This window comes from Prionailurus bengalensis, chromosome A2 (assembly GCF_016509475.1).
Source record: "Prionailurus bengalensis isolate Pbe53 chromosome A2, Fcat_Pben_1.1_paternal_pri, whole genome shotgun sequence".
NCBI classification, from domain to species: Eukaryota; Metazoa; Chordata; class Mammalia; order Carnivora; family Felidae; genus Prionailurus; species Prionailurus bengalensis.
The window spans coordinates 156,726,240-156,753,234 of NC_057348.1; the positions used below are offsets into that span (position 1 = coordinate 156,726,240).

General features: G+C 48.9%; 1 protein-coding gene across 1 annotated transcript in view; it reads left to right on the forward strand.

The window, feature by feature from the left end:
• Positions 1-3,656: 3,656 nt before the first annotated feature.
• The window catches only part of CLCN1 (chloride voltage-gated channel 1), a 33,641-nt gene continuing 10,302 nt past the window's right edge, over positions 3,657-26,995 (forward strand). Inside the window, exons 1-15 of the mRNA XM_043589775.1 lie at positions 3,657-4,727; positions 7,277-7,397; positions 7,766-7,897; positions 8,469-8,597; positions 8,851-8,984; positions 10,127-10,204; positions 11,291-11,369; positions 16,690-16,815; positions 17,103-17,187; positions 17,394-17,495; positions 17,998-18,082; positions 18,532-18,681; positions 24,732-24,801; positions 24,991-25,101; positions 26,752-26,965. Coding sequence (XP_043445710.1) covers positions 4,548-4,727; positions 7,277-7,397; positions 7,766-7,897; positions 8,469-8,597; positions 8,851-8,984; positions 10,127-10,204; positions 11,291-11,369; positions 16,690-16,815; positions 17,103-17,187; positions 17,394-17,495; positions 17,998-18,082; positions 18,532-18,681; positions 24,732-24,801; positions 24,991-25,101; positions 26,752-26,965 — 1,796 coding nt within the window. The 5' untranslated portion in view covers positions 3,657-4,547. The remainder of the gene's footprint in view (positions 4,728-7,276; positions 7,398-7,765; positions 7,898-8,468; positions 8,598-8,850; positions 8,985-10,126; positions 10,205-11,290; positions 11,370-16,689; positions 16,816-17,102; positions 17,188-17,393; positions 17,496-17,997; positions 18,083-18,531; positions 18,682-24,731; positions 24,802-24,990; positions 25,102-26,751; positions 26,966-26,995) is intronic.

The following is a 26,995-nucleotide window of genomic DNA, read 5'->3' on the forward strand; positions in this document are numbered from 1 at the left end:
GGCACTGGGATTTCTTATTGTCAGATGAGACCAAAGAGTCATTAGCAAGCATTGTTGCTTCTGGATTATGTAGATTATGGGATGAAAGCTGGAGAAAGAGATTGGACTGGAATAGGAGGATGGTCACGATTATAGAATTTACATGGTCCCAAGTTGGATTTAAGGCTTTGTAGCACGGACACGGATTTTAAGAGAATTCAGGGCAGCATGAAGGAGATCTAAGCACTGGGCTCTGTAGGTTAGAAAATCCTTGGGGCGCAGTGTATCTAAAGTGTGTGCCTGGAGAGGCAAGTGTGCGAGTGCATATGGGCCCAGTGAGAGATGAGAGATTCTGCAGGAGCCTCGTGGTGGGAGGCATCAGTGGGACCTGGGGGGAAGTGGTGAGGGATATGGAGGGGAAAGAGCAAAAAGAGTTGAGCTGGAGCACCTCACCAGGGGGAGGGAGGGAGTTGGCTGAACAACAGGGAAGGGCATGAAAAGCCTGCTGACCCTGGTTGGCTGCACCCCAAGGGAAAAGGGGCCGTCCTCAAGAGAGGAAGGGATACAAAGTTTCAGAGAGGCTAGGAAATTACTGGAACAGTGGGAGTAAGCAAAGTACCCATTTTCAGCAGGGGAGAGCTTCTTTGTGGGGGTGCTACGTTTGGGAATTACAGCGCAGTAGCGAGGTTTCTGACCTGGATTGCATGTCCTTCCCGCCCCGCCCTTGAATGAGTATCAGGTTGAATTTCACAGCTCCCCTCCCTTCCCCCCTGCTTACCTCTGCCAGGGATTCTCTGCTAAAATTATCCCCTCCCTGAGCTGGGGGCTGCCCTTCTCTGCAGCTCTCCTCCATCCAGCTTCCTCTTAAGGGGGAAGAGGAAATTGGGCCATGAGAGCAGAGTCGTGATATTAGGGGAGGGCAGGGCAGGCGCCTGGACCGAAGAGGGAGACAGGAACACGTGCACCTTCACAGGCCACCCTCCCTGCGGGCGCATGAGCTGGTCATTTTCCACTTGTTTTCTCAGTTGGGGGAAAATGAGGCTCAGACTTCAAATAACACAAAAAAGGGAAGAAACGTAGCTTGAAGGCCATGAAGTCTACAATTAAATAGATTTTGAATGCTGGCTCAGCCTTTTGAGGTATTGGAGACCTTGGCTAAGGTACCTAGCCTCCTGGAACCTCGGTTTCCCTTAGCTGAAAATGAAAAGTGTTCTCCCTTAAAAGGTCCCCATGAGGATTAAGTATGATGTGTGGTGACACAGTATTAATGCATTACAAATGCTTGAGAATTGTGAACTCTGGCAGAATGAGCTTCAGTTCAATAATATGCATTCATATTCAGTGCTTGCTCTGAGGGCAAACACTAGAAGTTTTTTGCATGCACTGTCTTATTACCATAACCCTCTAAGTTACTGCCTTTCTAAAGAAACTGAGGTCAGGATGTGAAACAAAATGTTAGCTTTAATGTATGCTCTTAACTAACAGTATGACTTCTGTGACTTCCTAGCATGAGATTTTTTTTTTCCTCTTCACTTTTTTGGGTTATAGATTTTTCCCACTGGGCTGGGAAAATAAGCCTGAGACCAGAGACTATCCCATCTTTGCACTATTTAGGTAGAGAATAGAGAACAAGTGTATCATGTTTGAGAAACCAGAAGGGAAAGAGACCTCTCCAGTGCTATCAGGAAGGCCTCATGCAGGCCTTGGAAGGGACCAAGTATTTGTAAAGATCGGGGGGGGGGGGGGGGGGGGGGCGGGGTCCAGTGGGGAGTAGAGAAGCTACTACTACCAGGGAGTACAATTAGAAGGTGTGTGCAGTTTGGGGGGGTGGGACTCAGAGTTAACAGTTGCCTAGGTGAAACAAAAGCATGTGGTCATGGGTTTGATGCTAGACTAGATGTGCAGAGGGAAAGTGATGTCTGGAGGCCGTTAAAGACAATGTAATGGTGCATTGTCTAGTGGGCTGGGGGGCTGGATTTGAAGAGGTCTGAAAACAAGGGTATAACCCAGAGAGAAAGTTCATGCTTCAGTTGATGGGAAGCTGTTGGGTGAGGGGGCGGGCAGTGGCTGGTTCACACTCACCTGTACTCTAACACACACTTTCCCCTGCACATGTGTCCCATATGGTCATTTTTGGCAACCTCCCTTCAAATAGCAATTCCATAAGCCTATAGGTTTTACTTTTTAGTATCGTAGACCCCAAGAAAATCTCTTCAAGGGGCACCTGGGTGGCTCAGTTGGTTAAGCATCCGACTTCAGCTCGGGTCATGATATCCCGGTGCGTGGGTTTGAGCCCTGCATCAGGCTCTACACTGATGGTGCAGAGCCTGTGTGGGATTCTCTCTGTCCGTCTCTCTGCCCCTCCTCCACTCACTGTCTCTTTCTCAAAAACAAAAAAATAAGCTTAAAAAAATATATTCAAAACCCCAGAATAATTCATTCCTTACACAGTATACATACCTTCTAGAATGCGTGCATGCTTATAAATTTGTTTCCAGATTGTGGAGCTTTTCACAGAACTCCCCAGAAACCCATCTTCCAAATAAGAACCCAAGCATTGTACCTATGGGTAGGGGGTGGTCATAGTTTACATGTTCTTTTCTCCATTTTAAAGACTTTAGTTAAGTACTCTCTACAGTCAGCATGGGGCTTGACCTTACAACCCCAAATCAAGAGGTGCACACTCCCCCAACCAAGCCATCCAGGCACCCTGACATTTTATTTTCTTGTTCTCTTAAAGATGGCAACCCATGAGATATTAACAATTTCCGATGTCAGACTCAAGTTACTCACAAATCCCTGCCCTCAGCGTTAGCAGCAGTAGGTTGCCTTGACTCTCCCAGTTTCAGAATCTGGTTTTTCTACTTCACAAGCTGGTGTTTCTACTTGGCTTGGTGGAGTGTGGATTTTCCCAGTCCCACTGATCTCTCTGCCTTCAAATCCTGGAATCTATAACCAGGTCCTGATTTTCTAAGGAAGCATGAAGAAACAGTAATTGTGTTAGATACTTGTTTCTCAGGATTATTGAGTGTCTATAGAAACTGGCTACATTCAGGAGAGCCCTTCTCAAGCGTGACGACGTTTTCTGTTTCTAAAGTTCCCCCCTCCCCCAAAGAACCTATTTTGACTTTGGCATTCTATTCTTTCATCTTACACCAAATCATTAGATCTCTTTCCTTACCTTCTGCCTGCAGAGAAGGCATCTGTCAGCCTTCAGGCCCTCACACCAGCACACGTTTGTAATCATTGGCGGTGGATTATAAGCCTTCGAGCTCATAGGGTTGGTGTTAGAAAACGTGCTTTTAATGGCATCCACCTCCTCTGCTTTGGACAGTGCCATTTAGCCAAGGTCAAGGTTTAATTGCAGAGCAAGTGATTGGTGTCAGTACCCTGCAGTCCCTGAACTTGGAATACCCTGGGGCGGACCCCACTTGGTGACAAATTCTAAACCATGCGTTGGCTCATGTTTGTAACTTCTATAGTGAGGAGTTCACAGGGGAAGGAATGTCCTAGGAAACTTGGCTTAAAAAAAAAAAGACACCAGATAGGGTAGTTGGGCCTTGGCCAAAACTTATTTATTGACCCGAAAAGGAGGAGTAGCAGAGAACTTCCCCGTCATCCTTTTTGTTTGTTGGGCTCATGATGAGAGACACTCCCTTCCCCCCCCCACCCACCCACCCCATGCCCCTGACCCACTTCTCCTTCTCCCATGTTATCTAACCTGCCCTGACAGACCTAGGCAGGTGCTCCATAGTCTACATGGAGGCTCCGTCCCTCCCCGAGAGTCCAGGCTTCTGGTGTGACTGACATATCTGTCTGGGAAGTGGGAGAAAGGCCAGAACCCAAGGCTGTTACCCCTGCTTCCCACACCCAGTGGGTAATAAGAGTGGCGTCAAGGGGATGACGCCAAAGCATTATTAGTGGCCTCTGGCAGATAGAAATAGCAAAGCTGGAGGGGCAACCTGAAAACTGGCCGGGATGGGAGAGTTGGCCCCACAAATGAAGACTCAATCTTGGGAAGATACTGAGCTGGGAGCAACTGGACAGGGAAAGATGGCAGAGAGGCACCAGTTACTCCCTCAGGTGAGTTATCTTCCGGATCCCTCCGTCCAGCACCCACCCCTCACCTTTCCTCGGGGAAGCGAGGGCAGGACACCCTAAGGGTGCAGGTCCGGTGCCCCCGGGAACACACAGGTCTGAGTGTGCAGAGCCCCTCTCCATGCTGGTCTGGGCGATGTTTATAGGGGGCCCAGTGGCTTGGGGCTGGAAGCCTCCTTGTGACTATGGAGGGGACAGGGCTGCTGGCCCCCACTGAGGGAATTCCCTGCGGGCTGTCCCTCAGGTTCTTGTCCCAACCCCTCCCCCGCACCCCTCTCACACCTGCTTCGACCCCAAGCAGATCAGATGTGGCAATGGGGGGGGTCATGTGACGGAGAGATGGCTATAAATAGCTGGGGGTGGGCATGCTGCCCCAGACGCCTTGGGGACAGGCAAGAGGACGGGCTTAAGGAGCTGTACTGGGGGAGGCCCCGGGGCGAGCAGGCCAAGGCCTGGCCCAGGGAAGGAACATGGAGCGGTCAGAGTCCCAGCGGCGTGGGGGGGAGCAAAGCTGGTGGGGTAGTGCCCCCCAGTACCAGTATATGCCTTTTGAGCACTGCACCAGCTACGGACTACCCTCCGAAAATGGGGCCCTTCAGCACAGGCTCCGGAGGGACGCAGGCCCCCATCCCAACACCCGCCCCACACAGGTAAAGTCCAAGGGGGAGGGGGTGGTGGAATCCGGGGGACAGTTGTGTGACGGCTGGGGGTGGGTGAATGAGGAATCAGGTGAAAGCGGGAGAAGTGTTGTGTTAACTTTAAAAAGTACATGGTGATGTGTTCAAAATACGAAAATCCTTCAAAGGGCTGAGCTTAGCTAAGCGTGCGTTTATAGAGATCCCATCCCCTTTTTTTATATAACCCTGACTAACAGGACACCCGAATCCTAGGGTGGAAAGGCATAGCCACACAGGCTTGACTAGCCCGTGCTTACATAACCTGCCCAGAGTGGTTGGCGTGGGAGCCCACACCTCTGTGTGAAGCTGCCTCTTACTCCCTCACCCCCACGCAGACACCACCAGCTCTCTCCCTGCTGACCCTCTGCAGTGCGCGCACAAATAAACGCTTCTGCACAAGGCAGAAGAAAGGTGCTGGGGTTAAGTGGAGAAAACGAACTGGATTGCAGATCAGTGATCAAAGGTACACCAGGGTCAAAATGAGCAGAAGAACCGCAGCCTAACTTTCGGGTGGGAAGGTCGATCAGGTAGGAGTCCATCAGGTTGTAGGCGCCCCGCCCCGGGGAGGTAGAGGTGTGCGTTCCTAGTGAGCTCACTGCGGGCTGACGGCACAACTATGAAGGAAAGCCTGCGAGGTTGCCGCAGGTAAACAAGCAGGTGATCCGTGAGGAAATGTGTGTGCACGTGTTTTAGCTAAAGATGGCGGGGAGGGGTGGGTGATGAGGGGATGCAGACAGGGCAGGGAACCAAGGGGTGGCTGTGCAGGTGATGTCAGCACTGGGGGACGAGAGGATCCACGCAGCAGTCGGCATCATCCCGGAGATGGAGATGGTTACTAAGGGCACCCCTGGGGAATCAGTGGGGGTGGGGACACAAAGTCAGGAGAGATGGGAATGGTGAGTGCGGGGAGAGGGGCTTCCCGGAGAAGGTGGGGCCTGGCCTGGCCTTGCAACACCAGACGGGATTGGACAGAAAGGCCCCTCCTCAGGCCCCTGCTCCTCTCACCGGTCACCACATGCCTCAGTGGGGCGAGTGAAATGCCGTCTAGGCGCGGCGACAAAGTAGCAGGAAGCTTCGTGATGGAGAAGAATGGTAAATTAATTTCAGAAGTAGAGCTGGCCTGAAAGTAAAGAAGAGAGGTTTGGACTTAAGTTTTTCTTTGTTTCATTTTTATTATGGAAAATTCCAAACTTAAAAAATAGACCCATGTAATGAACCCCCAAATGCCCCTTACCCAGCTTTCAACAATCACCGATATTGTGTCTACACTGCTTCACCTCTCCTTCCCATTCCCAGCCTCACCCCTACACACCCGTGAATCCCAGCACCCCCCTCACACTTGAGCTGTCCCTCCCTTCCCCCAGCTCTGCTCTGATGCAGTGCCTCGCCCTGAACCACCCGGCACAGATTTGGCTCTCTCAGGTGTTTCCCAGCCAGGGTTTGGTCTGCAGCACCCCCTTCCTCACCTCCACACCCCCTTCCTTGCCTCCACCAGCCTGGGGCCCCAGACAGCTGAAACAGCAGGTGGAGGAACATGCACTGAGCCACAGGGGGAGTGTCTGCTCTCTGGGGCCAGGTAGGGCAGGGAGGGACACACTGTCTCGCTCAGTCACCCACCTCATCCCAGAAGACAGAACAGCCATGAGCTGGGCAAAGAGTGTGCTCCTGTCCAGAACTGGGGCGTAAACTCTGCTGCTCATATTGTGAAATCAGATCTCTCCCACCCAGGCTCTCCCAGAACCGGCAACACGACCTGGCCTGACCCTGGCCCCAGAGGACGGAGCTAGTGAAGGGGGGGAGGACAGACCAAAAGCAGTGAGAGCCCTTGCTCCCCCGGCCCCAAACACGTGTTCTCCATGGGGATGAGAGCAGAGGGCTCCCAGATCTGAGGGGCGCCGCTCTGTCCTCTCCCCGTAGTGTGAGCGTCTAGTAATCCTGCCATGGGAAGTCCCTTACCAGGACTGCTTCCTGATTGTGCACATGAGCACAGGGAGGTGAGGCGGGTGGGCTTCCTCTGAACTTGAGAGAGCATCTGAGGGGCCTCAAGAGAGGCCAGACACACCAAGGCAAAGAGAAACCAAGAGTCCCCTGCTAGTCTGTCCTTGCTGGTCCACGTCAGGATTCCTAGGAGGGAGGCCAGGCAGAGAAGGGGGGTCTGGGATAGTAGGGAGAGGCTGACACACAGTAAGCTGGGTCACACATAAAACACCTGATTGACACGGATGCCCCGTCTTAGCAGAGTTCCTGTGTCTCCACTTTAGAGTAGAAGCTGGCCTCCTTGCCATCCATCAAGATGAGGACAGAGGTGGTGTGAGGATGGGTACAGGGGTACAGGCGTCCAGAGTGGGAGTGTGTAGATGGAGCATTGAGGGCAGGGACCACCACAAAGTGACCCTACGTGAGGCTCTCAACGCCCAGGAATTTAAAAAGCTGTTTGTTTCCTCTGTGGGTCTGGGTGCTTCCCTCCGTCTATTCCTTCGGACTCCAACAAAACAGACGTTTTCCATTCCCCCTGTGTCCAGATCTATGGCCATCACAAACAGCAGCCCCCGCACAAGGAGCAGGGCATGGGGATGCCCCCGAAGACGGGCTCCAGTGACAGCCTGGACAGCAAGGATGAGGATCACTCTTCTAAATGTCAAGGTGACGGGGACTGAGGAATAAAGGGATCTGGAATGGAAGGAGGCACAGGGATTAGGAGAACTGGGACATCCCCACCGCCTGTAGCTCACTCTCCACCCTCCCCTCACCCACACCCAAGCCCCCCTCCAAGCAGTAGGGAAAGGCATCTCTCTCTGCCTCCTCTCACCCTGCCTGGCTCCCTCCTCTCCCTCCCAGCCACCCCCAGGAAAGGAGAGTTAGAAAGAACTCAGGTATCCCATGGGCAAACCCAGTGAATGAGGTGCAGAGATAGACCAGACCCCAGGGGCCCAGCTCCTCCGCTCCTGTCCTCAGTCACAGCCCAGAGCAGTGACCGGTTAGCCGCTCTTTTTGTCTTTCCCTCTTCCCAGACTGTATGCGCCGCCTGGGACACGTGGTAAGACGGAAATTAGGAGAAGACTGGATCTTTCTGGTGCTCCTGGGACTGCTTATGGCTCTGGTTAGCTGGAGCATGGATTATGTCAGTGCCAAAAGCCTTCAGGGTAGGTTTAACCTGGTCCTTTACCCTCAGCCTCTCTTCGCACAGCGGTTCCTAGAGTTTCTAGAGTTCCTGCCTGGGATAAGCTGGGCGTGTTTGGGGGAGGGGGGGCCGCGGCACAGAGGAGGTCTGGCCCAGGAGAAGACCAGACCCGGCCCCAGATGCACTTCTGCCCCTTCAGCTGCTGCCAGACCACCTGTGGGTGCCCCTCTAATAGGGTGACCAGCTCATCCCCATTTCCCCAGGGCTTTTCTGGTTTGGGCACTGACCACCCTGAGTCCCAAGCACCCTCCCCCCACCCCAGGTTCTGGGCAAACTGGGGCAGCCTGCAGTCCCAGCACTCAGAAGTGGGGTTCGTGGACTCTACCTCCTACAAGTGGTGGGAACTTGGACAGGTCACGGCACCGCCCACAACTCGGGCTCCCTTGTGTCCAGTGAGAACAATACCGTGTGGTGAGGTCAGACGGGATGGCCAGGCCGTGAGGACGCTCCTTGCACACTGTGATGTGCTGCGCCATGGGGGTGCGGTGACATCCCGCCACGCTGGGACTGAGCTCAGGCACGTGTCTCTGCAGCCTACAAGTGGACCTATTACCAGATGCAGCCCAGCCTGCCTCTGCAGTACCTGGTCTGGGTCACCTTCCCGCTAACTCTCATCCTCTTCAGCGCCCTCTTTTGCCACCTCATCTCTCCCCAGGCCGTTGGTGAGAACCTCCCACCCCCCCATCCGCTCACCACCCTACCCCTGTCGTGTCATCAGTGTTATCTCTTTAGCCTGTAGACCCTTCCAGTGCCCTTCCTCCCTCGCTCAGCCCCTCAACCCAACTGACGGCCCTTTCCCCTGTCTTGCCATCGTCTCCCCACCCACGCCCATCACCACGTCCGCCTGTCTGGATGTTTGTCTCCCTTTTAACGTCTAGCTGGAAGCGGCACATAATCACTCTTTGAACCTTTTAGGCTCCGGGATCCCTGAGATGAAGACAATACTCCGTGGGGTCATCCTGAAGGAATATCTCACCCTCAAGGCCTTTGTGGCCAAGGTTGTGGCCCTGACTGCAGGGCTGGGCAGTGGCATTCCTGTGGGGAAGGAGGTAAGTCCACTGGTGCTCCGGCAGAGGGCAGCACTGAGCCCAGAGGGAGCTCTGGGAGCCTGAGACCGGGGGCGCTGGGAGAGCCAGCGCCAGGGTACGTTAGGGAGGGGAAATACTAGGGAAGGTCCTAGTCCTGGAGCAGAATAACAGAAGTCTGAGCCGGTAGGGCCTTAGAGCAGTCTCCCAGACTGGGCCCTGTTGACATTTTGGGTCGGGTAATTCTTGGTTCTGGGGGACTGCCCTGTGCATTGTGGAAGGTTTAGCAGATCCCTGGCCTCTACCTCCTAGATGTTGGTAGCGCCCCCTCGTTTCGAGAATCAGAATGCCTCCAGATATTGGCAAATTTCCCTGGGGGGTGGGGAGAGGGATCTGGCCCAGTGGAGGACCACTGCCTTGGAGGCAATTCAGACCAGTTTCCTTGTTTTAATATTACGGAAGCTGAACCCCAGAGAGAGGCTGTGTTTTTTTCAAGGTTATACTCACGTGCATTCTTGCCCGGCCACAATCGGGAATCCACACGGCAGCCAGAGTCTTTTCAAAATGGAATCAGTACTGGCAGAACCTCTGCTTAAGAACTTCTAATGGCTTTCCAGTCTTCTAAAAATCAAGTACAAACGTCTCTCTGGGGCCTAGGAGACCTGTGCTGATCTGGCTTCTTTCTGTCTGGTCTTCTGCTCTCCCAAGCCGCCCTTGTTCACTGCGTTTGGGTGACAGGGTCTTCCTGTCCCTCAGTCACACAAGCTGTTCCCGTCCCAGGACCCAGCGTGGAGCGTTCTTCCTCCTGACACCCACGTGGCTCACTGCCTCATTTCAGTGGAGACACTACTCAATTGTGGCCGTCCCCGAGTGCCTTCTCTAAACCCACATCACACCCTAGTCTGTCTGCCTCTCTCTATCCCCTCACCCTTTCTCATTTTCCCCACCTGTAGCCTCCCTGAAATGCTGGTCCATCTCCCCACCCCCACCCCCCACCCCCTTCCCCTCTGGAATGAAGTGCAGGAGGGCAGATCCTCTGTCGTGCTCACTGCCGCATTTCTGGCACCCAGCTCAGTGCCTGGAGCCATAAAGCTTGTCCAGTGAAGGACGCACAGCCTCCCGTCTGGACCCCTGCTGCTGACCCCTCACCTCCCTCTCTCTCCCAGGGCCCATTTGTGCACATAGCCAGCATCTGTGCTGCTGTCCTCAGCAAGTTCATGTCAATGTTCTGCGGGGTATATGAGGTAAGGTTGAGAAAGAAAATGAGGGACGGGCTGTGTGTGCTTAGGGCGTCGGGAGGGCTGCCTTTGCTCTGGGCTGGCCATGATGCTGAAAGGGGGCGTCGCGCTAACCCACGCTCCTTTATTCTACACACACACCGCACCCCAGCCCCCCCCTCCCCCGCCGCGGCCACGTACCCCAGCCTTTTCCCGGCCGCCCTTCTCCATCTGCTCCCCGGCTCCTCCAGGCCTGCAGGCCCACCAGCAACCATGCTGCCCCTCGTCAGTGCCCCCCACCCTCCCCACGCCCCCACCCCCGCGCCCCATCCAAGCTCCGCCCTTGCCTCCTGTACCCACCCTGTCCCTCTGTTTTCCTGGTCCTCCCCACCCCATCTCTCACAAGCACTGCTGCCCGCCCTAGCCCTCCACCCTCCTCGTCCTGCGTGCTTCTCTGTTGCAGACCGTGTCTGGGCGGCTTGATCTCCTGGTGCCGGCCTGTGCGGTGGGCGTGGGATGCTGCTTTGCAGCCCCTATCGGAGGCAAGTCCCACTTCCTCCCTACCCCGGAGCACGACCTGGAAGGGGGTTTGAGTGGCTGCCTAAGCTTTGGGGTGGAGAGGGTGCTCGCTGAAGGGACTGGTGGGTGGGCGTTCAAGGAGTGACCCCGGATCGCAGCCCCTGGGTTCCAGCCACCCACGCTTTTCCGCCAGAGGGCTATGTGTTCTTTCGCGGCTGGCGGCTGTTTTATGCAGGCTTTTATTGGTACCGTTTGTCTGAAGTCCTCTCTGCTTCTCTTCCTGTCGAAACTTCTTTCCCGGGTTGTCCGCATCTCCAGCCCCTCTCTGATGATCATTTATTGGCTTACCTGCCTTGCATATATTTACCTTTTATTTCTAAGTTTGGCTTGCCCTATGAGGTCACTTCCTGTTTGCCAAACCGAGTATCTCTTGACCTGGGAATCACTGGGGGAGATGGGACCACTGTGAGTCTCTGTGACTTAAGCCTCTCTTTCTGCCTTATTCCCCACCCTTGCCTGTTCTCCGTTCCTCTCTGCTCCTCTTCCCTGCCCCACCCCCCATCTCTCTGTCTGTCTCTCTCTCTCCCCTAGTAGCAGCCATACTATTACACTGACATGCTGACTGTGGGCTGTGCTGTGGGAGTTGGCTGTTGTTTTGGGACACCACTCGGAGGCAAGTGATTTACCCCCTCCTACATCAGTCCACTGCCTGGCCCTGCTCCCCGAGTGCGATACTGCCAGTTAAAACAAAAGTATGACAAGAACAGCAAACTTTTAGTGAGCATTTACCGTGTGCAGGTGATGTTCTAAGCACCTTACTCCTGCTAAAAACTGTATGAGACTGACAGCACAGAGGAGAGGGAGGAGAAAACTGATCACAGAGAGGGTAAGTGACTTGAGCAAGGCCAGCCCATTAGCAAGAGGTAGAGCGGGGAATGAAAACCAAGGCAGTCCCCCCAGTCCCCCTACTTGTAATCAATAAAGCCTGTCGAAATTGTTGGACACCTTTGCCCTCCACTTATTACGTCCTCTAACCGGGGACCTTATGTAGTGTGTTCTCCACGGGAGAGCTTCCATTGTGCGTGTTATCAAGGACACGGGGGTCTAGGTGCGGTTATTCAGACTAATGGTCAGCTTTAATGAGGGCTGCGGACAGGAATTAAAGCACCTTTGCTCCCTGACAGCAACATAAACCTGAGATTAGTTCTCCCCGCACATGAAAGGCAAAGGGCAGCTTTTCAGACTGTTTTCTTTGTCCTGGGTCACTAACAAGTGGGCACGGACAGAGAAAGCAGCCGTGTTTACTTAGTGGTGAGTCTGTTGTAACAAGATTAACACAGGATGGACTACATGGATCATTCATTCATTGGATTCATTGGTGATAAAAAGGGCACCGAGTTGACACTGGGGAAACAAAATTGCCGGAAAAGCATATGCTCCTTAAACGTTAGAGGTAGCTTTTCAATTATGAAAATGTAATCAGTCCCTTCATAGAGGAGTGCGCAGGTAACTCCCACGTCTCAGCTCAGGAATGACTTACGAGTAAGCGTTCAGAGGGAGCAGAAAGTGTGTCATACCCGTTTGTCCTGATGCTGTGCCCAGCGTAAGATCAGCTAGCATCCTGTCTGTACTTCTGGTGTCAGCTCTTGTCATTAAAGTCACCAGTCTCCATGAGTGAGGGGTGTATTTGAATTTCTGTACACACTTCAGTGCGTTTGAATTTCTGTACACATTAGACATTCACACTTAACATTTGCACCCACTTTCACCTTTACTTTCTCTTTTTGCCTTACAAATCCAGAAGGTCTAAAAAGCATTTTCAGACAGGTGGGCTTTTTAAAAAAAATTTTTTTAATCAGCCAGATTATTTTAAAATGAAGAGAATGTGTATTTTTTGCATAAAACTGGAATGTCTAGGATGAACGAGGAAGGTTTCTCTTGGTCCAGTGTAGAATATAGGGAAGGTGGTAAGGGAGCGACAGGTAAAACATGGCTCTTGACCCGAGAAAAGGTTCAGTACTGAAAAATTAAGATGCCATTTTCAGGGGGCGCCTGGGTGGCTCCAATCAGTTGATCATCCGACTCTTGATTTCAGCTCAGGTCATGATCCCAGGGTCTTGGAATCAAGCCCAGCATTAGGTTCTGTGCTGAGCATGGAACCTGATTGAGATCCTCTCTCCCTTTCTCTGCCCCTCCCCCACTTGCGCACACATGCACACACTCTTTCTCAAATTTTTTAAAAATTAATAAATACCCTGGAAGGTAGGCTTATTTGATTATTTTTCTTTTTTTAAGAACATAGAGTAATTCTGAAAGAAAACATTAGTAAAACAATAATTTATTCATTACATAGCCAACTCTTAATTCCTTACACTGATGAAAGAAATCTGCTTCAACAACCTGCTAAAATGACAAACATCTTTTTGCTTCTACCGTGTGCCCTCTGTGCCGTGTGCCCTCTGGGTGTGCTGGATCCCATACTCCCAGGGGCTCACAGCTGACGGGGTGGATGGGCAGATAAACCCATCATCATAGCCCATCCAAAGAAGTGTCTCGATGACAGTTTGGGCAAAGTGCAAGGAAGACAATGAGGACAGGGTACTTTGGACAGAAGAGGCAGCATTGCAAAGTCAAGATCTGGGGGCTGTAATCACAGTAGATGAGAGCATTGTTAAGAGAAACAGGAACAGGAAGTGAGTCTGCACAGGGAAACCACGAAGGAAGGAAATCATGAATCGTGAAGGTCCTCACAGGCCATGCACAAGAATGTAGATTCTATTCTCTAGGCCACAGTTTGTCCAAATGTGTTTTACAGAACATGGTTCTCCATGGCATTAATAGAGGTAACATGTGAAAAGTGTTCCAAGGTCAAATAAGTTGGAAAAACACTGTGTTAAACAGCTAGTTCTTTAAACTGGAAGAGTTATCGGAATGTTGGATATGCTGGCATGCTTTGTGAATATGCAAAATGTGGCTCCAGTACAGCATTTCCCACAGAATCCCTTCTGCAAGGAACTTCTCATAAGACTCAGAAGACCTCACAGATCGGGCTTTTGGAAATGCTGTCACGGGGGAAGGGGAGCCATAGAAGAATTCTGTACAAGGAAGGGAGTGACACATGACAGGCCCGGCACATCCATCCAGTCCCTCCAGCAGATGCGTGCAGAGTTGGACCAGCCTGTGGATTAACAGGATTAAGTCTAAGATTAAGAAGAAGGCTATTGTCAAAGCCCTGATGCCAGATGATGAGAGACTGAACTGGATAGAGGCAGAAGAGAGAAGAGGATGATACATACGGATGATAGAAAGTAAAATTGATGTGACCTGGAGGTTGATTTTATGTGAGGCTATAAAGGATGAGACAGAAAGAGGAATCTGGGCCAACTCCCAAAGTTTATTCCAAGGAAAATTGGGTGGACAGTGGTGCTGGTCAGCAAGACAAGGAATATGGGACATGAAACGGGTCTGGAGGAGTTGATCCATTTTACTTTAAATCTATTGAGTTTGAAGATCCAGTGGCATAGCCGAGTGATACCGACCAGGCAGCTGGACTGTTGAGTCTGAAGTCCAGGAACTGAGCTGAACACATGGCTTTGCTAACAAATAGCCTGTCGGTGGCAGTTGAAGCCATGAAATGGAGAAAGTGTGTCTGTGAGTAGCAAGAGCAGGAGACCAAGGTCAAGGCCCTGGCTTGGGCAGGGGCAAAGGAGCCAGAGGGGGAGAACAGGGAACATCCAGGGCGGCAGAAGAGAGCTGTACCACGGAACAGAAACCAGAGAGTTTCCAGAAGCTGTTTGTGTTTTTAATGCTTTGTTTGCTCTTAGCGGCACATTTTCTGCTTGGCTCAGACTAATAGTAAAATCAGTTCTCATTCCTGAGTATAGAGTGACAGACTGCTGGGGAAAGCATCCCAGAACCACATCATAGGAAAGAAAATCTAGCCCAGGGTTTCAAAATATGGTCGTAAAATATTCATAAGTTGGATAGCTTACACCCCAACAAATCAAAGCTGACTTTGTTTTATTACTGGTAAAGAAAAGGAGAGAGACTTCCTCCACCTGCTCCCCACACTGTGTCAAATCCTCCTTTCAGCCCGAGGAGACAGCAGCCTTACCGGCCGTGATTTGAGGAGCAGGGGCAGAAAGGGTGGCTGGCAGCTCCAGCTGCCCCAAATTCCCCCTTCCCTTGCTCCGCTCTCTGAAATTTCACCCGTTCTGTTCTCTCTTGTTCTCTCTCCTCCCCTTCCTCTCCCGTTCACCCATAGAACAGACAGAAAGCCCCTACGATGTGTCAGGCATTGTATTAGGTGGTGGTTTCCAAGGAACTTTTGATCCTAGGGGGAACTCAGAGATGGAAACACATAACAAGTGCTCAAACAGTCCAAAATTCTGAGACAGTCAGCTGTTTCCACATGACGAGGGGCACCTGGAATGCCTTCCCAGAGAAGGTGACTTTTGAGCTGACCCCTAGGGACCCTCGGCCAAAATGCTGCAGCTACTCTGTGAGGGAGTAACCGGCAGGCCACTATCCTCTTGGCGCAAGTAACTTACTCAACTATTGACTGTCACCTGTGAAACAGAGCGGGGCGGTCCCGGAGGAGTCCAGAGTTGTGACTTTGCATGTAGAACAGGGAGAAAAACATTGGCTCGGACGGAAGCTGCTACCTGAGGAGTCTCAGGCCAGCAACCGTTCACCGTGGGGGGAAAGGAGGAGACGCACCTTATCTGGTTCCTGGTTGCTCTTGGGCCCAGGCCTCTCCTCCACTCATCTAGTTACATGCTGCATTTTTCTGGTTTCTCTTCCTCATTTTCCATAAAGATGAGGCTTAGCTAACTACTTCTTCTTGCCATCAATTTTTATCCTGCATCTAATCAAAGTCCACTCCCGTATTCTTAATACGTTCAAAGGTTATTTTCCTTGCTGTCTCTTGAATCTCGCTTTTAGGCCCTCATTAGCGTTCCTCACTTTGTCCCTCCCTCTGCTTGCTATCGGTCTGTGTATCGACCTCCTCATTTTCCGCTCCAGCATCTGCTCAGAAACAGTGCTATTTAGGCCTTTTAATTAGCTTTCCTTCTGCCCCACTCACCTTTCTGAAACAAAATTGTTTTTAACTCCTAGCCTCTTGGTTTTTCCCCTTGTTTTTGTTATTTTATGTCAGGTTTTTAATGTTAACTTTTTTTTTTTAATTTGAGAGAGAGCACGCACAGGGGAGAGGGGGAGAGAGAGAGAGAGAGAGAGAGAGAGAGAGAGAGAGAGAGAATATTAAGCTGGCTCTGCATTCAACGTGCATGCACAGGGCTCAATCTCATGACCCAGGATCATGGCCTGAGCCAAAATCAAGAGTCAGACACTCAGCCGACTGAGCCGCCCAGGCGCCCCTAATATTAATTTTTAAACACTTTGATGAATCCTCTTCTTTTCTTGGAATATTGATTATTGTCAGCTCTCATGAAGGCTTCTCATGTTCATTTTTCTTATTTGTTCCTTATAAAGTTGCCTCAAGGTATGTGGTACCTGGGAGGAGGGAGTAGAGATTGGAGGGAATGTGAAGGAGAGTTCCCGTGGGTCCTGAGCTCTGCTGAGCACCTGCTCTGGAAATGTTTTCTCCCATAACTTCCCTGCAGAAACTTTGCAACAACCCTTAAGTCCCTGTGGCTATCTGACAATCGTGAATCCCACCCAACCCTACTTTCTAAGGGAGAGAGAGGGTGGGACCACCTGACCCCCTCGGTCTGTGGGTTGAAGACCACACTCCCCGTCCCCCACCCCGAGCTCCTTTCTGTATCTTACTGGACCACATCCCCGGCCTGCTAACAACCGCCAGCGTGAGCAGGTGTATGTTTTAGAGAGTGAGGTTCCAGGAGACCATTACTTCCCACTGCTGCTTCCCCTCGTGATTCAGGTTTCAGCAAAAGCACCTCGGGGCCACAGGGTGGGGGCTGGGGGAGAGCCTCTTACTCTGTCTGGCCCTGACCACCCCCACGCCCCTGCAGGAGTGCTGTTCAGCATCGAGGTCACCTCTACCTACTTTGCCGTGCGGAACTACTGGCGAGGATTCTTTGCGGCCACGTTCAGTGCCTTTGTTTTCCGCGTGCTGGCCGTGTGGAACAAGGATGCCGGTAACAGGGAAAGAGGGAGGCTGGTAATGGGGCGTGTAGGGAAGCTCCTTAGGGCGGTTTAGAAAAGGAATGGATGGCATTATTTCGGAAGTGGGCCCAAGGATATAGAGCAAAGATATAGGTCCTGGATCACGGAGTAGAAGGGCAGTGTTCGGCCATAAAAACTGGAAATTCAGTGGAAGAGGTGACATTGGCCTCGGAGGAAGGAAGGAATTGACCCTCGGCTGATGACCCTGGCTTCCCATCGGGTCTCTGTGGCGCTCCCACCATGCCTTTCCATCCCGTAGTCACCATCACCGCCCTCTTCAGAACCAATTTCCGAATGGATTTCCCCTTTGACCTGCAGGAACTCCCAGCCTTTGCCATCATCGGGTCAGTGGAGTGCCCTGGGAGTGGTTAGCTGGGGGTGGGAGCAGGGCAGGGTGCGGCTTTGGGCTGGGAGGGGCTCAAGCTGAAAGCCTGGGGGCAGGCGTGGGTGAGTGTGAGTTGCTGGGGGAGGGTGGGCGCCTGGTATTTGTTTCCCTGCCACAGCCAGGTCTGGGATGAGGGTTCCATTGCTGTATGACTTGCGCCCTCAGGATTTGCTGTGGGTTCCTGGGAGCTGTATTTGTGTATCTGCACCGCCAAGTCATGCTTGGTGTCCGAAGGCACAAGGCCCTCAGCCGGTTTCTGGCGAAGCAGTGAGTCACTGCCCTTCTGTGTCCTACCCATTTACTTTCTGCTTTCTCCACGAGCCCCTCCCTTTTAATCTTTCTCAAAGGCTGTAAATGCCAATACATGACTTGCGATAAAATATAGAAGACCTGATATTCCACATAGAGAGAGAACACGGTGTGGTTTGCCCGTTAAAGATTGCTTTTTGGTGGCAAGAACATTCTGTGTTTAAAGAGCTGAGGATGGGATGCCTGGGTGGCTCAGTGGACTGAGCATCTGACTCTTGGTTTCAGCTCAGGTCATGATCTCACAGTTCGTGGGCTCTCTCTCCTCTCTCTCTCTCTCCTCTCTCTCTCTCTCCCTCCCCCTGCCCCACTTCTCTCCCTCACTCACTTTCTCTCTCTCCTAAAAAAATAAAATAAAAATAAAGAGCTAAGTCTGCAGTGGGCTACTAGAACCCAGCTAGCCAGCTCAGTGTGACATCCACTGTGGCTAACTTGGGGGGGCTTAAATCTGTGTCTTTTTCAGTCGCCTGCTGTATCCCGGAATCGTCACCTTTGTCATCGCTTCATTCACTTTTCCGCCAGGAATGGGTCAATTCATGGCTGGAGAGGTCAGCTCCAAAGAGTCTGGGGAGGGAGGTGGGCGTCAGGTCACTGAGCTGGGACTAAGCCAGGGCAGGGCCACAGCACAGACATCCCTCCAGCTTCTGAGCACAGGTACTTTTACCCAAGTGTAGAATCTCTCCCCAAGAACAGACAAGAGAGACCCTTGAAAAATGAGACGAGAGAATCCACTTGTATGTTTGTTTGTTTGTTTGTTTTTTGGGAGAGAGGGAGGGGCAGAGAGAAGGAGAGATAGAATCCCAAGCAGGCTCCACGCTGACAGCAGAAAACCCGATGCAGGGCTCAAACTCATGAACCATGAGATCATAACCTGAGCTGAAGTCGGATGCTTAACCGACTGAGCTACCCGGGAAACCCCAGGAGAATCAGTTCTGTACAAAGTGCTAACACCAAACATCCTTGGAGACCTGCCCCCTTTTGCTTCTCCCTCTCACAGCTGATGCCTCGCGAAGCCATCAGTACCCTCTTTGACAACAACACGTGGGTAAAGCATGTGGGTGACCCTGCAAGCCTGGGCCAGTCGGCTGTGTGGATCCATCCACAAGTCAACGTCGTCATCATCATCCTCCTCTTCTTTATCATGAAGGTACCCCTCCCTGCACTCCTGACCCCCTAAGCTTCTGTCTGTTTTCAACCTGGAACCCATGGTTTGCGTAGGGTAGAAAAGGGTAAACTTCATGTGGACCTAAAAACAAGTAGCTGGAAACCATAGCGCAGGTAAGTTGCCCATCTATAGGAGTGAGCCAGTGTCTATTCATGTCAACTTAGCGATGTTACCATTATTACCATAAGCCTGCTAAAAGTTCCACTTGCTAAGTGCTTAAGATGTCACAGCAGCCTGGTAAACAAGGACAAGACGGGGTTGAACAGTATAGATGACTGTGGGAACACCTAAGATAAGCTAACCAAATCCCACCACATATTAGAGAATTGTATACTTCATTCTCCATGCGTCTGATTATCCATTTTTGGATGATTTGCATATCCATTTTCCCCCTGTCTAGTGGGTAATCTCTTTTCTAGAATTGCAAAAGAGATAAAATATTTAAATCAATTTTATTAGTGGCTATATGTAATTTTTATACATGGTATTGTTCCCTAGTTAGGTAGTGAGGCCGTGAGGATTTTACCACTCTCAAGCCTTTTTCTCCTAATTTCAGTTAGGAAACCACAACTGGTCTCTTACATCCGTTCTCTTCCATGTCTGCCCATCAAGAACCATGTATTCCTAAGCTTCTCAGTCACCACCTTATACAAAGATATTTTTATTTCCACCCCTAGTTGTGACATCTCTTCTGGCTGCTGCTTGCCTTTCTTTTTTCTCTTTTGATGATTGCCTTATTACTGACGGTGTGTGTTGCCTGTATGTTCCAAGATTTCCTCTGTATATTAGGGTTCTCAAGTAAAAAAAGACTGTCCACACTGAACCTTCATGCTTTTGAATACCTTGCTATTAACTTATCCATGATAATTTTTGTGAATCTATATTTTCGCAGGATATGAGTCACTAAGTTATATATGCTTATGGTTGGAAAAAATGTCTTTGTTTTTTGCTGCTCCTTTAATGTACTTGCCCAGGATCCCATGATTAAAGATACCAGGTGCTTGACGCACCAGGTTCCAAGTCTGTGACTTACATTCTCAGGATTTGCTCTGGGTTTCTGGAAGCTGTATCTGTGCATGTTCTTTCCCATTCCACTCCATGTGGGTTCAGTGGGTCAACAGCTTCCATATTTTGCACACCTGCTTTATTAATTAGGTCCGTTTTTGTTTCTTCCTTCACAAGATTTGATATTTTTATCGTAAAAGTGGTCTCGCTGTCTTGTTAGGGATTTGACTTTTGGACTTCCAGTACAGCGTTCATCTTCTCTCACTTATAAATCGCAGCTTCCTGTAAGTAACCGAGTCCAAGTTTTGATAGCATCTCAGAATTTATTGTTCAAGGAAAATAATATAGACTGAGCTGTATGGTAACTTTGGGATCATATATACTTTTTTTTTAATTTTATTCAAATCCAAGTTAGTTAAAGTAATGTAATAATGATTCCAGGAGTAGAATTTAGTATAACACCCAGTACTCATCCCAACAAGGGCCCTCCTTAATACCCATCACCCATTTAGTGCATTCCCCCACCCAAGCCCCGCCTCCCATCAACCCTCAATTTGTTTTTTGTACTTAGGAGTTTCTTATGGTTTGCCTCCCTCTCTGTTGTTTTTTTTTTTTAATTTTTTTTAATGTTTATTCATTTTTGACAGAGAGAGGGAGACAGAACGTGAGCGGGGGAGGGGCAGAGAGAGAGAGAGAGGGAGACCGAGAATCCGAAGCAGGCTCCAGGCCCCAAGCTATCAGCACAGAGCCCGACGCGGGGCTCAAACCCATGAACTGTGAGATCATGACCTGAGCCGAATTCGGATGCTTAACCGACTGAGCCACCCAGGCACCCCTCTCTGTTTTCATCTTATTTTTCCTTCCCTTCCTCTATGTTCATCTGTTCTGTTTCTTAAATTGCACGTATGAGTGAAGTCATATGATATTTATCTTTCTCTGACTTATTTTGCTTAGCATAATTCATTCTAATTCCATCAATGTTGCTGCAAATTGCAAGATTTCATTCTTTTTGATCTCCAAGTACTATTCCATTGTGTATATATACCACATCTTTTTTATCCATTCTTCAGTCGATGGACATTTAGGCTGTTTCTATAATTTGGCTGTTGTTGATAGGATCATATATACTTTTAAAATGTCAAGGTTTTGGGGCGCCTGGGTGACTCAGTCAGCTGAGCATTTGACTCTTGATTTCAGCTCAGGTCATGAGCTCATGGTCATGGGATTGAGCCCCACGTCAGGCTCTGTGCTAGCTGTGGAGCCTGTCTAGGATTCTCTCTCTCCCTCTGCCCCTCTCCCTTGCTTGCATGCACTCTCTCTCTAAAATTAAAAACAAACAAACAAAAAACCAACTTTTTTTTTTTTACAGGAGAACAAATCTACATCTTTATTTATTTACTTTTCAGTTAGTTTAAATCCTTGAGGGGTACAACGTCACACAGATTCTGTGGCCAATGGCTTTAGTAGGAAGGTTGCTTTGGAATTTGGCACGAACCATGCCACTGTTTCCTGGAGCATGAGTTACTTTTCCTGAGTATTCTGGTTTTGTTCGGTTTGCCACCAGGAGTCACTGTGTTGTTCTTTGCCTTGTACACAGAAGCACATCTCTTGCCTAGATAGAATTCAGTTTCATCTCTACATAAACACCTTCAATTTTAAGAAGAGCTGTGTGTTCCCTCTGGTTCTGGAGACCCCGCTTATAGCCAGCAAAAATGGCTTTGGACCACAGCCTTCCAGACATACTTGTCATTTTCAGGAGTCCTGTTCCCAGCAGGCCTCCACAGGTTCCAAGATAGTAGAAGGAGCAAAAATAAATAAATAAATAAATAATAAAAAATAATTAAAAGAAAATGTCAAGCTTTTGAAAAGTTTTGAAGAAACAAAATACTGTATATTTTTCAACATTTCCCCTACACCTCACTTCACCTCATCCCAGATTCCCAAGTATATATCTGGATTCAACTTCACAGATTAAAGTTTATTCTAAGAAGCCTAATTGGATTATATAGCAGGACTCAACTGTATGTCACTATTATTAATTTCTCACTGAATTACATCCTTGGTAATGTGTATATCATAAGCGTGTCAGGGGGAGAAACTCATATACTTCCTGGGCTATGTTTCAAGCCCCACAGTATGTAGCAGGCCTGTGCTATTCTATAATATTTATACACATAAAACCACTCACTGCTATAAATCTGATATTGTCTGATTGATTATCATTGCTTCCAGCATTTTCACTGTTCTGCTGTTGGACACATACACATCCCTTTATTCTGAAGTGTAGGTAATGGTCTCTCTGTCTTAAAAATAAATTAAAAAAAAATTTTTTTAAAAGGGTGCCTGAGTGGCTCAGTTGGTTGAGTGTCCAACTTCAGCTCAGGTCATGATCTCACAGTTCGTGAGTTCGAGCCTTACGTAGGGTGTGCTGACAGCTCAGAGCCTGGAGCCTGCTTCGGATTCTGTGTCTCACTCTCTCTCTCTGCCCCATCCCCAAATCATGCTCTGTCTCTCTCTGTCTTAAAAAAAAAAATTTTTAAGTATAGGTAGTAGGTTACCTATACACACACACATATATATACACACATACATACATACATACATACACAGGCAGTATCCATACAGGTAGATAAGGTTCTCAGCGATTGATGAAAGGAACTTCTGTATTCCTCAGTCTTAAGACATAGAAAGTATCACCATGCGGTAAGTCACCAGCTCCCACAATGCGTATGAATATTACAACTTCTCAGTTTCCCTTTTTAAGAGTCCAACATCATTACCTGGTATCACTGTTCAGCATAGCCCAGGGTTCAGTACAATTCTTCATAGCACCCCTTCTTGTGAAGGGTCTAAATAAAGTGACATCTGTCATAACAGGTGTCTACTTTCCCAATTCTCTAGAACTGGGTGTTTAAATTCTTGGGAGTTATTTGTGTTCCACATTACTTACATTGCTTCTGGATCCTTCCTTTCATGCGCTAATAGCTCAGAAAGTTTGCTAACCTCATATGTCATTCTTTGTGCTACAGGGGTTGATCACTTCCATGTCCTCTGATCCTCATCTGTTCTTACACATATCTTGGGGGATAATCCAAACTTTGTCCTCTGAATTCAGCCCTATTATCCACATATTATCTGTATTACTGGAGTGTTCAGGTTAACCCAAGCCAACAAAATTCTATATGGCTTTCATGTGCTTATTCCAAAAAGATGGCACAGAATAGTTCAAGGGGTCTCCAATTGTTATATGTCAGAATCACTTATGAAGGTTAAACTAGAAGGGTCTAGAACTCCATGTCTAGACAGACTGACATGGTGTCTGGTCATCTGCAGTTTCAACCAGTTTACCAGTGAGCATTTCTGTTGGGTGTTGTAGCAAATATTATCTCTGAGAAGCCTTTTCTGTTTTGTATGGACACTATTTGCACGGACACTTGCATGGACCAAGCAAACTCTCTTCTTTGTTTCCTTCCTCCCTCCTTCCCTCCCTCCCCAGTGACCTACCTACATCTGACTTGCATTTATGAGCACCATGCCAGTGCTGAGAGCAGGCAGAGAAGAGGCATGCGGTTGCTTTCTACTCAAGGCGTTCTTAGTTTATATCTCTTCACTTGACTTTGCAGTTCTCAACTGTTTTACCCACTCATATTCTGACCTGAAGAAGTATGTATGTATTTTGCATCAACTCAGAGCTTCTGGAAAGAAACCTTCCCAGAGTTTCTGTCATGGCTCTTGACACCAGCCCTGTCTCAATGGAATCTTTTTTTTTTTTTTTTAATTTTTATTTATTTTGAGAGAGAGAGAGAGACAGAGAGACAGAGAACGAACGAGGGATGGGCAGAGAGAGAGGGAGATAGAGAATCCCAAGCAGGCTCTGTGCTGTCAGACACAGGGCTCGAACTCACAGGCCGTGAGATCACGACCTAAACTTAACCGATCGAGTCACCCAGGCACTCCTCAAGGGACTCTTTCTAAGGTTTAGAATATTAAGAAATTTATTTCTTACCAGCTTACAGTAAATTTGCATAGGTTTTTAATTGTAAATGTTTCATCCTGTCAATTTGTTCGGACTTAGCTGCTACCATCTTTCACCAAATTAGTTTGAGATCCTTTTGTAAGATTAGCTGACTTATTTTGGAAGTGATACATAAACCTAATTCACATGCTATGTCTCACATTTTTATTTCTTTCACAGATATTTCAAAAGCTCAACCAATACTCTTTTCTCCACTCTTATTTCTCAATTCTTCTGCATTCCTTGCCACAGAATGTACCTATTGCTTTTGCTAAAATTGTTCCAATTTCTGTTGGAATACTTCCCGACAGAGTTGGCCTTGGAGATTGGCTAGGTTTCTCAGTGTGCCCTTCCAGGATGGCAGGACAGATCTGATGTGTTTTGAATCTCTGCTTAAGGTGATTTGATGTTAGGAAATGGCTCCGGCAAGACAGGCTTCGCTCCAGACTCCCTTGTGAAGTTTACCATATAAACAGCTTTGTAAATGACCACCTCAAAGCTACATTAGTCATGTAGTAAGTCACTACCACTTTAAGGTGTCTGCCACTTAGAAATGGGCTCTTTTTCAGAAACATAATCTGACTGGGAAAAGATATCCTCCAGCTTCAAGACTTTTAGGCTGTTCAGCTGAGGTGACCTTTTCAGGCTAAGAGGGTACAGTATAGGCCAGGAGCCTTCTGGAGCAGGGACAGGAGTCTTCAGGGGCTCCACTCTTCCTTCTAGATTGCCTAAAGGCAAACACAGCCGCTCCAAGTCAGAACAATTTGAGTTAACGATCAGGAGGAACTTTCTTATAATGTTGTCTTTGGTTGTCTCTTAGACTGAGCACTCCACGTTTTTTTTGGTTCTGGAGGAAGGGTGCAGACAAAATGGCTTCCAAAAGGATTTGCTATCCCAGGGTTTCTGTGACTCTCGAAGCAAGAAGGAGGGTTGGAAGTGGGGAGAGGGTGGAGTGTATGCATGTGTATTGGGCAGGGTTGAGAGGGTGTCCTGATGCCTCTTTTTACCCCAGTTTTGGATGTCCATCGTGGCCACCACTATGCCCATACCCTGTGGAGGCTTCATGCCTGTGTTTGTGCTAGGTAAGTTCTGGTGGGAAGCCTGGGATCTTACTGAGAGCTGCAATCTAGGGTACTGGGAAATCAAGGAAAGGTCTGGATGCTTGGGGCTTATGTTTGGTCTTAGTGCCCAAGCAGGGATTGGCTCTGAAAATATAGAGGATCTGGAACTTGGATCTTTCAATACCTTCGTTCCTTTTGTCTTTCCTCTAGGAGCTGCATTTGGAAGACTGGTGGGAGAGATCATGGCCATGCTATTCCCTGACGGTATCCTATTCGATGACATCATCTACAAGATCCTACCCGGGGGCTATGCAGTAATTGGTGAGACACATTCTACCCTCCGGAACCCCTAATAGCCACACTCAAACTCTCCCATGACATCTTTATTCCAGGCTTCACAATGAGGTTTTAATTTTTTGCTATTTGATTCATCTTTTGTTCAAATAATCAGCCCTTGGCTCTGACTCTCATTAGCTCTTATTGAATGTCTTTGAGCCTTAGTTTCTTTCTGTAGAAAAGGGATTATTATGGGGATTAAACAAGATAAGAAGGAAAGCACCTAGGATTGTGTCTGAACGTTTGGTGAGGGTTTTTTCTTTGCTTCCAAAGAATCAGAGAAACAGCAGTGCAGGTGACTTGCTTGGATACTCCCAACCTACCAGATGTGCCAATATCGACGGGACTTAAGAGTACATGACTAAGACCTAAGAACATGTGCTCATCCCTGCCACTTGTCACCTGCATGACTACAGAGCAAGTTAGCTACCTTTCTGCACCCCACTTTCTTTGCCCTCACGTGACTTCTGAGATATCTCACGGTCCTAACATTCTGATAATCTGTGATAATCCAACTGAAACCATCCAACTGAAACCATGTCTAACACAGAAGCCAGTGTAATCCCCAAAATTAGTATGCCTCCTCCCTCCTATGTTCTTCACCAAAATCCCATAACATCTAAGGCCATGCCTCCCTTAAATATAGAAGCCTTAACCGGCTTTGCATTGCATATGGTGACCTTACTCCCCGATCACAGTCCTTTACAAAAGCCTCTTTCATCAGTAAGAGTCATCTGCTCTTATTCCCCATCAAGTAAGCTGTACACCCAACATGGGGCTTGAACTCACCACCCCGAGATCAAGAATTGCACGCTCTACTGACTGTGCCCTTCTTTTTTGTAAATTTTTCTTGTTCTCTTTGCATGTATACCTTCTAGCAACTATTTCTGTTGATGGGAAAACATAACTAAAAACAAATAAGACGGATTCTGTTTTCAAAGAGTTCACAGAATCATAACATTGTAGGTCTGCAAGGGCCTTACAACTTATTTAATACCTCATTTACCTCAGAGATAAGAATATGGGATTCCAGAAGCATCAAGTTCTGTTTGCACAATTGAGAAACTGTAGAACCAGGATCTGACACAGGTGTCATGTTCCAAGTCCACAGCCTGAGTCCTGGGTTTGACCGTCTTCATTCATAAATTGTTGACATCAAAACCTGAGGCCCAAAGTAAAATGCTATCACTGGGTTTTAAAATGCTCAGTTAAGAACAGTCCAAACTTCTGGGGCACCTGGGTGGCTCAGTCGGTAGAGCATGTGACTCTTGATCTCAGGGTTGTGAGTTCAAGCTCCACACTGGGTGTAGAGACTACTTCAAAACAAAACAAAACAGAATGATCCAAACTTTCTACAGCAAGGAATAGATAGGACATCACTGTCTTCATTTTATAAGTGAAAATCCGGGCACACACAATGATTTTGCAAATTGCCAAAGGACATCGAGTAAGATTAAAATGGTTTTCTAATACTTGAGCATTCTCACCACTACTCTTGACAGATGATTATGTCAGGAGTGTTGGTACTGACTGGGGTCATGTCTCCCCATTCTACGTCACTCCCATGGCATCCTCACGTGCCCTCCATGCCAGGAATGGCAACCCTAACCCACCGCTTCCTGTGTGTCATTCTAGGGGCAGCAGCGCTGACTGGCGCAGTGTCCCATACGGTCTCCACAGCTGTGATTTGCTTCGAGTTAACGGGTCAGATTGCCCACATCCTCCCCATGATGGTGGCTGTCATCTTGGCCAATATGGTGGCTCAGAGCCTGCAGCCCTCCCTCTATGACAGCATCATCCAGGTCAAGAAGCTACCCTACTTGCCTGACCTTGGTTGGAACCAGCTCAGGTCAGGGGCACCAGCTGGAATTAGTTCAGA